Genomic DNA, 9,289 nt, shown 5'->3' on the forward strand with positions numbered 1-9,289 from the left:
GGGGGCCCTTCTGGGCAGGCAGGGGGTGGAGGGAGGTAAGGGGATCCGACCTGAGCAGGATGACTCTGGTGAATGAGAAGCCATCATTCCACATCTTCACTGGGTCCTGAGATGCCCAGGGGCCTGGCACATCCGTGAAGTCAATGAACATTTGTTGAAAGTGAATTGAGACCTTGGCCTCTGGTCTCTCAATCGAGGCCTGGCTTTGCCCTTTAGCAGTGTAGAGGTCACCATCACTCCATCTAGACTCCCCCCACCTTATCTGTGGTTCTCTCCAGCAGGTATTCTAAGTCTGGGCGGCAGCATTCCTACAGCCCCAGCCTGATCCTCGGGGGCCCCAGCCTCATTCCTGGGCCTCCTTCTCCCCCGCATATTTTAACAAAAGTGTTTCTGTGTGGCCTCCAAGCTGGCTGCATATTTCCCAGGTCAGAGACTCCCCCACCTCCATTTCAGAGCACAGCAGATTCTGCCAAATGAGTTCCATGGTTGTCTCAGCCTGAGACATCCTGCTTCTCATCAGGGACAGAGAGCCAGCATCGTGTCCCTGACCAGGACCTCCTGTAGCAAACTCTCCAGCCCACCAAAATCTCATCCTACAAAGGACTTTACAGACCTACAAACTGATGGCCCTTGGTCTGGTGCAGACCTACCAAATGATGGCCCTGGGTCTGGTCCTGTCCAGAGGACAGCCTCTAAAGACTCTCCCCAATTCCATGTGCATCCTGGCAGAACAGACCAGGCAGACCCTGGTCCAGGAGAGGCCAGCTCCCACCACCCAAGAGAGGAAAAACTGGTTTCAGCTCCTGGATTGCCTGCCCACTGGATGAAAAAGGATCTATTTCCAGAGTAGCCAGAGCCCAACCCCCTTTCAGGCACAACCTTGTATTGCAAAGTAATGAGTACAATTTAGTGAGAAAAGAGATCACTTTCAAGATTGTAAAATCCACATAAATTTAGAGGAAGGCTGGCTTGAAAATCATGACTCTAAACTCCCTATTGGCAGATGTGGAAACAGAGGTATAAAATCTTGGAAGCATTCAGTTGCTTGAGAGCAGTTTAAATCATTTTTTAGATTTCACCAGAAGCCCAGTTTGCATATGAGGACATTTGTGGGATAAATGCATTGGCCCCTGGGAAGCCCAGTTACTATGGAGCAGGGCTAGAACCAGGCCTTCCAGATGGAGGCTCTCTACCTGCAGGGTGCTGTGCTTTCCTGGAGGTTTGCTTCCTCCAGGGCACTGCTGCAGAAGCCCACCCGTGATCTGTCAGACAGTGAGTCAGGAGGACTGGCCTAGGGGCTACCCGGCACTGCCTGCCATGCAGATGGCAGCCACTAAGTCCAATGGGAAGTCATGGGGATCTAGGTGGACTGACTCTCCTAAAGCTGTGGGGAAATCCCAGGGACTAACAAACAGCTCCTTCTTCCCTCTCTTTGCCTCACCCTCCAGCTTCACCTTCCAAGAAAACATACTGGAACAGGCTTCTCTATTGTCCTCTGCCTACTAAAGGACCTCACTTCTGAAGGATCATTCCAATCTCCAAAAGATTGATGGTAGCTGAGAAAAGAAGGCAAGAGATTCAAGTCAGGCGGTGTGGGATCCAAAATCTTGGCTGAGAAGTCAGAAAGCCGTAGGTCCTAGTGGCCATGTGCTCTCTGAGCCTCAGTTTCCCTAACTATGCCCTGAGTGGATGCTCTCTCAAGGCTCCTTCTGGCTCTGAGAAATCAGATTCTGAGGCCATAAACTGTGTCTCTCTCCTTGCCATGTCCCCAGCAGTTAACCCATAGTAGACACTTAAAATAATCCATCAAATGATTGAATGCAATGGGTTCCCCATCAGTCAAGGAAGGAAATCCTTCCTTCAGGCATCTACCATCTGATGACCATAGAAGTGTAAGTGTTGAAAGAGCCCTGGCCGTCTAGGAGACTTTGCAAATCCACCTCCTCTCCTAGATGCACAGATGGGGCTGAAGGAGCCAAGCAGGAAGCAGGAAAATGTTACTGGGGAGGGAGCAGAGAGTGGCCTGCACACCAGCAGGAGCCAGCAAGGACCCTCACTTCTGCTCTCTAGGCTCCTCTCCCTCCTCCGTCTGTGACATCCCTCTCTTCCTGGCCTCTTCTTCCTTCCGGTCCCCTCCTGCCCTCCAGCATCATAACAGCCTTCCCCTCCCTCACAGAGGCTCCTCCAGCCAGGGAGACGCCTGAGCCTCAGCTTTCTCAGGATTAGTGCAGGGAGAACACAACATGGAGTGATTTAAATTCTGGTCTGTGCTCAGCCTCTAGAGTCTGGCACCTAGAAGAGGGGCCCCTCTTCTGAAGGAACCTAGAAGTGCCTTTCTTCCACCTTCTTCTGTAGAGTCCCAGGGAGATGTTAGGGTTTCTCTTCTGGGGTGTCACATCTTCCCCCTCAAACCACCCTGTCTTCTCTTCCTTACCTCAGCCCAGCCTGGGACCTATTTTAAAGAATGAGTGTATGAGTGTATGGGTGTGTGCATGTGTGTATGTGTGCTGGGGAAGCAATGGTGTGTGTTACTGTTGGGATGTGCGTGTTAATACAAGTGGGAAGGTAGGGGGGGGAGTAAGTGGTGTGCATGGAGCGTATCTGGTGTGTAGGTGGTGCACACATAGTATGATACAGGTGCATGTAGCCTGAGTATGAGAATGTGAATGGCATGTGTGTTGTGTGTGTGAGTGGTGATAGTATGTGTGTAGTGTGGTGTGTATGTACATGTGTAAAGATGTTTGCAATGGGTATTGTGTGTGAGGGGGGTAGGGTGGGTAAGGGGGCATGCCAGTTTGGAGTGGGAGCCATATAACCAGGAGACCCTCTCTACAGAAGCCAAGGATAACCAGTATCTAGGCAACGGTGAGGGGGGGGAGGGGAGGCAATGTGGAGGTGAGGAATGGGCAGGAAAAGGAGGGAGGCTGAGAATTGGAGTTTCCATGGCAACTGCCAGGCAGGTCACGTGCAAAAGGCCAAGTTGCAAAACAGACATACACATCCACACATACACAATATGAGGGCAGCTGGCCCGCGGACTGGGGGTCCTTTCATAGAGGGCCTGGGATGCCCACTGATCCATCTGCAAACCTGGAAATCCGGGCCTAGCCAGGGCACAAAGCCAAGGAAACAAAGGAAGTGGAGAAAGAGGCCACATTGGTGCCAACAAGCTTTCAGCACCCACATCCCCCCAGGTCTTGAGGTTGGCGGGCACCTGGACAGGCCCGGTTCCAATCAGGCTGCTCTGCCACTTGTAAGAGCCTGAGCAGGCAGGAAGACCCAGGCTGCCCGTCCAACTCTACATGAAAGCCCAGGGCGACACAAAGAGGGCGGCTCTGCCAGGGCCAGCCTTGCTGGGGAAAGGTGGGGATGGGGGGGGGGTCTGGGCCCCCTGGAAAAGAAAACAGAATTGCGTAGAACAGAATAAGAAAAAAAGTGATGCAACCATTCTCGTGAATTCCCGCGCCCTGGAACCCCAACACCTTCTTCTCTACCAGCGCAACCTCCCAGCCCACATCCCACCCCTGGGCACCAAACCAGCAAGTTCCATTTTGTATCACTGAGTGTCACACTCACATCCTGCCACACGGCCCGTCCTCATCCCCATGCTCCACGCAAGGGTCCAGGGCTTCCAGTCACAAAGGAAAAGTCCCCCTGAATAGAGGGTGGGAGCAGTTCTGGCCCCCAGCACTGGGCAGCCACGACCCAGCCTCCAGCATCGCCCCACCGCCACAGCCGGCCTCCTCCCAGGGGCCCTGCGTCTTTCGACGCCCACCTCCTTGTTTACCTCCCCGAAGCCCTTTCGGCTGCCCAGGCGGGGACGCGGGGGGACGCACACACCCACGGAAACAAACAAGACCCCGCACCCGCGGCGCTCGGGCTCCGTCCCACCCGCGCCTCTTCCTCCCCCCCCCCCCCGCAAGCAGGAGCCGACTTCGCCCACTCCCCAGCCGCTCACCTGCACAGCCGCTCCCCTCCAGCAGATCCCGGGAGGACGTGCGGAGTCCCGAGGAGCTGGGAGTGGCGGCTGGGGGCAGGGCGGTGGGCGCGGCCTGCGCTGCTTTCCCGCCTCCCGGCTCCGGAGAGTTGGGGCGGGCGGCGGGGCGCGGCGGGCGCGGGGGTGATGGGCGGGGGCTCGCTCGGCCCGGCTCCCGGGGGCCGCAGTCCGGTGGCTTCTGGGTAGTGTCCACGCGCCGACCCCTCTCCCCGTGGCCGGGGGAGATTTCTTCCCCAGGGCCGTCAAGCTCGGAGAAGCAACAGGAGCGCCGCCGCCGAGGAGGCTCGCCAAGGCCAGGGCGGATTTGCCGTCAGCTGTTGCATTCCGCTTTTCCTCTGGTGAATGTGGGAAGGGAGCCAGACAAACACAATGACAGAGTTGGTGTGTCTCTGAAATAGTAAACTCAGGGGGACAGAGACATAAGAGAGAATAGCCCAGCATCAGACACAGCAACCCACGTTAATTGAGTGCTTTGGCAATTAAGGGGAGCAGGCGCCAACGGCATGAATGACTGCCGCGTAGGCACACAGACCGTCGTGGCTGATAGTCATTTTCAGGTAGGGCCCTGGGAGCGGGGTCCTCATCTCATCTAGAGATTTGCTTCCCAGAACCCCCTTTTTCAAGTTCCCCCAACCCTGAACCTGCCGGGAGGTGATACAAATTACCCCTCCCAACCCCAATCCCAAGACCATCTTTGAATATGAAGATTTGCCTCCTAGCTCTGGAGCCTTACTTGGAACATGACCTTGAGCATGCTCTGCACTAACCTCTGGAGTCCCCGTTTCCTCACATGGGAAAACAGCCATAAGAATACTGAACCCTTGGGGAGTGGGTTAATTTGTACTCCCCATAACCCTGACCCTGCTGTTTCTGCCTTGTCCTCTATACACTGAGGACTTTGTTACAATTGTCCTTTTCCCTTGCTTTAGGTGGGAAAGATGCAACTGCATCACTTTCTAGGCCCACGGCCCACGAACCCAGAGACCCATTCTTTCATATACCCTTGAATTCTGCCTTTTGCAAACCTCTCTATTGTTTTTTGGAGCAGCTGCTGGCCAGCCCACATCAAGCCCAGGTTTCACAAACCTGTTGGGAAAGGAAAGGCCAATGGGTTAGAACTCCAGAGCTGAGCCACCTTTTGGTTCAGCACTTTTCTTACCAGAGAATTCCAAAGTGTTCAGCCAAGTTCCTTCCCAGATCCCCCTGCCTGACACTGCGGACAGCCTAGACTACAGAGGGACAGCAAGAGTTAAAATCTTCACGAGGAATGGAGATGGCTAGACTCTTTTTTTTTTTTTAAGAGAGAGTGAGAGAGGAGAGAGAGAGAGAGAGAGAATTTTTAATATTTTATTTTTTAGTTCTCGGCGGACACAACATCTTTGTTGGTATGTGGTGCTGAGGATCGAACCGGGCCGCACGCATGCCAGAGGAGCGCGCTACCGCCTGAGCCACATCCCCAGCCCATGGCTAGACTCTTAAAGAGTGTTTCCATGCAGGTGTTCCAGCCAGGTGTACTGCTGGGAGAACATGGGATACTGCCGTAAGAAACAATATGCAGACTTATCCTTGATGGCAGGGGAGAGGGAGTCCTGTCTTCTTCTAGGGAAAAGAAACACATCTATCCTACCCCCACCTCCCAGAAGGACATGGGCAAGGGTTAAAAGAGGTCCCCAGCTGCTCTATTCTTTCAACACATTTGTGGATGGGAGACTCAATCCTCACTGAGCCCTGGATCAAACTATGGGGATGACACTGGGATAGGAAAGGAAGGGAAGGGAGAGGAAGGGGAGGGGAAGGGAGGGAAGATCCCTTATAGCAAGGGCAAAATAGATGTTTACCAAAGTGGACAATTAGTACATGGTTTGGGCCTTGAAATTTGGAGCTTTTGAGAAGCAGGCTGAAGGACAGGAGGCGTTAAAGGTGAAAGGATCAGGAATTGAAGTACCAGATAGGGTTGGGAAATAATTCCCATAGTAGAATAAAACAACATTTGCAAAGGCCCTGAGGCAGGAGGAATATACTGTGACCAGACCCTTCAAAGTAGTAAGGAAACAGGCTGGGGTAGGAAGCAGATGCCAGGCTGTGCAGTTCCTGGTGGTGCCAGCTTTTAACACTGGGACAATGGGAAGCCACTGAGGGCATCAAGAAAATTATTAGGAGAAAGAATTGAGAAGAGACTTTCTCAAGATGCTCCTGGGAGACCCTGCAGTGAAAGTTCAGGAGTCCATGGTAAGAACGCTGCTAACACGAATCTGAGAAGTGGGCTCGATCCTAACTGAGGAACCCTACTTGTCTAGATGCCCAAGGAACAGCGAGAGAGCTGCAGTAAAGCTGCACAGCCATGATGGAAATTGGGTGAGAAGGAACGGAAACCATTCCTGAACACTCTGCGCCCTCCCAGCTGCAGTATGGGAGCCATGGGAAAGACAGCATGGGCTGGGGAGGACAGCACAGCTGCAGAATGGGTGAGGGACTGCCCATGCTTGAAAGCTTGTGCTGAGCTCCAGGACTTGTGGCCCAGCAGCTAACCCTCATCTGGAGAGCACTTGCCCCGGTTCCTTGTACTGTGGCAGAAATAACCCCTCCGCAGTCAGTGCCCAGGTCACGTAGCCTTGGACAGGGAGTGGAGGGCTTGCAGGAGACACTCAAGGGGAGCCATCAGGAGTCTCACCCTTGCTAGCAGGGTAAACACAGGAAGCTATCAGGGCGCGGTTTCATCCTGGGGTGAAAGTTGCATCACGGAAACAGATTCTGTCCACCATCTGCTGCTTTGTGGCCATTCACAGCGCCATGATTGCTGAGGCTGGAATGCATGGTGGCCCCCCAGGCCAGGCAGCTCAGTGCTGAGATGTCACCCCCTACGACAGAGCTGTTTTCTGTTCCTTGGATGGAAGAGCTCTGCTCACTCCACACCACTCCTGAATCCCAGAGCCCTTCCTCCCTCCTGGCCTTTCTTTCTCAAACTCCTCCAACTTCTCCCTCAAGCAGCTGTGTACGGCCCTTTGTCCCTTTACACAGTTTCTGGGCAATATGATCCACAGGCTTGATGATCTCCCAGCATCCAGCCGGGTCCTTTCACCCCACGCAGGATCTATAATCCTGTGTGTGCCAGGCAGCTTTCCATCACTGGAACACATACCTTGAAGCACATGAAATTATAAACAGAAAAAGGTTATTTGGGCTCAAGGTTTTGGAGGTTTCAGTCCATGGTCTGAAGTTCATTGCTTTGGGCCTTGCAGCACATAATGGGGAGAATGAGGTGGAGGAAAGCTGCTTGCCTCGTGGCAACCAAAAATCAAAAGAGAGGAAGAGGGAGGTCTGGGTTCCTACTGTCCCCTTAGAGGGCACACCCTCAGTGACCCCCAGTACTTCCCACAAGGACCCATCTCTCAAAGCTTCTACCAGCTCCCAACAGTGCCATAGGATGGACTGGGGACACCTTGGCCTTTGAGAGACATACCAGACTAAACCATAGCACCACGCCTGTGGGTGCTCCCCTCCCGGGTCTTCCTTGACTTCATAAATAGCTCTGCCCCAATCCTGTTCCTCCTCTAGAAAAATGCATGCCATCTCCATGCCTCTGCCCCGTGCTTTCTCTTGGCTGCTTGCTCCTCCTTCTCCACTGTTCCTATTGCAGGTCAGACATCCATGCCACCAGCTTCCTGCCGAGGGCTCTGCTTCAACTCCGCCTCTGTCAACTCCTATTTGGTCATTCTGCTCCACACAGTGCGAACATGATTCAAACCGTCTGGTTCCTGTTTCTTGCAAGTTTAAAGTGCAAATTCTGAACATGACATCAGTCTTTAAAACGCAACATGCACCTGCCTTTCCTGCTTCACTTGCCAACCCTATCTGTGCCCTACTTCCCCCTCCGTCACCCTGTGACCCCAGTCCTTGTAATTGCTGTGCCCTGCACAAGAGAACCGCACATCATTATCCAAACGCCCGGCTTGCCTTCCCACTTCCAACCTTTGCTCATATTGTTTTCTCTGCTTGAAACATCCTCTTCCTTCGTGTCTGCTTGAAAAATGCTTCCTAACCTACAGAGGTGAATTCACATTTTACCGTGTTGAAATTAAAGCCACCTTGTCCCTGCTCTCATTAACAGCACTGCATTTCTATAACTATACCAGCACATATCATGACCTGAACTCTCCCATGCTAGATGGTGTTTGCAGCTCGTTAGAACTGGAACCTCTTGATCAATCCTGGCATCTTACTCCATTATAGGCCCAGGGTCTCCTGATCCCTGCACAACTTGTCAAATTTAAGTGAATCGTGGCTCTTGACCTAAAAGTCCCTGCATAATCAGGTTTCTGCCAACCTCTCCACATTCATTTTAGATAACTTCTTCCTGGCTTTCTCTCCAGCCAGAAGCCTCCCAGCTTAACCATTGATCATAACCGAAGGCTGTCAGGGGGACTTCAGAACTGGCTCCCTGAGCACCGTACCATGGGCGTGGGCCATGCCTGTGAGATGTGCTAGCTTTGTTTCACAGGCAGAGGAGAGATGGGTAATGACTCTCACGGGCTCTGATCATTCCCAAATGAAGGCCTTCTCCTGGGTGGTGAGTCCTGGAGATCTCCCAGGCCAGAAGCCTGCAGAGGAGAACAGGCAACTCTGACAAGGACGGGACCTCTCTGTGAGTAGAGCTGCAGGAACTGGAGACAGGTGCTGCTGGTTCTCCAGCCTGTTCCCTGCTCTTCTTTTCCCCATCAGAGCTTTTTCTAACCAAGCAGCGATGTGTTCAGTGTAAACTGCCCACTTCCCCAGACTCCTTTGCAACTACTGGTGTCCATATGACTCAGTTCCAGCCAAGGAGATGGAAACAGAATTACACTGGTAACAATTCCAAAAAAGACAGTGTGGTATGTATGCCTTATGCCTTTGCCCTTGTTCTTTCTCCTCCTCCTCCTCCTCCTCCTCTTCCTCTTCCTATTATGATTAAGGTGTACAGTTGGGGTTCAAGTCCCTGGTGTCCCCAACAAAGAATTGAGCAAGACATACAGAAATAACAGGCAAAGTACAGATTGGTTGAAGGTGAAGGTGGAAGTAAGGTAGAGGGGAGTAGTGGGCCAAGCAAGAGAGGGGCTCAAGTTCCCAAAGTTAAAAATTAGCGGCTTATACACTGAGCTGTGCGGTGTTCTCTCCCCTCTATGGACCAGATGGACGACCTTACCCCATTTGCTCTTCCTGGTTACCTTGTGATACCTGGTTAGAGTAGTGTCCAATTCTACCCCGTTGGTTACTTTAGAACACCTAATTAGATACTGTCCACTTTACCGCCCTTGG

The 9,289-nt window shown here is 52.8% G+C and overlaps 1 protein-coding gene across 3 annotated transcripts in view; it reads right to left on the bottom strand.

The window, feature by feature from the left end:
- The window catches only part of Fxyd6 (FXYD domain containing ion transport regulator 6), a 29,816-nt gene extending 25,753 nt beyond the window's left edge, over nucleotides 1-4,063 (bottom strand). Inside the window, exon 1 of one of the 3 annotated variants that reach the window (XM_077797733.1) lies at nucleotides 3,959-4,063. Coding sequence is in view for 2 of the 3 variants with exons in the window: in XM_077797731.1 (XP_077653857.1) it covers nucleotides 3,577-3,607 (31 nt within the window). In the remaining variant the exon portion in view is untranslated. Of the gene's footprint in view, nucleotides 1-3,576; nucleotides 3,714-3,958 lie in introns of those variants that run through there. The other 2 variants (XM_077797731.1, XM_077797730.1) reach the window with 2 other exon arrangements.
- Between the last annotated feature and the right edge of the window lie 5,226 nt (nucleotides 4,064-9,289).

The sequence above is a fragment of the Urocitellus parryii genome, chromosome 4 (genome assembly GCF_045843805.1).
Source record: "Urocitellus parryii isolate mUroPar1 chromosome 4, mUroPar1.hap1, whole genome shotgun sequence".
Taxonomy (NCBI): Eukaryota; Metazoa; Chordata; class Mammalia; order Rodentia; family Sciuridae; genus Urocitellus; species Urocitellus parryii.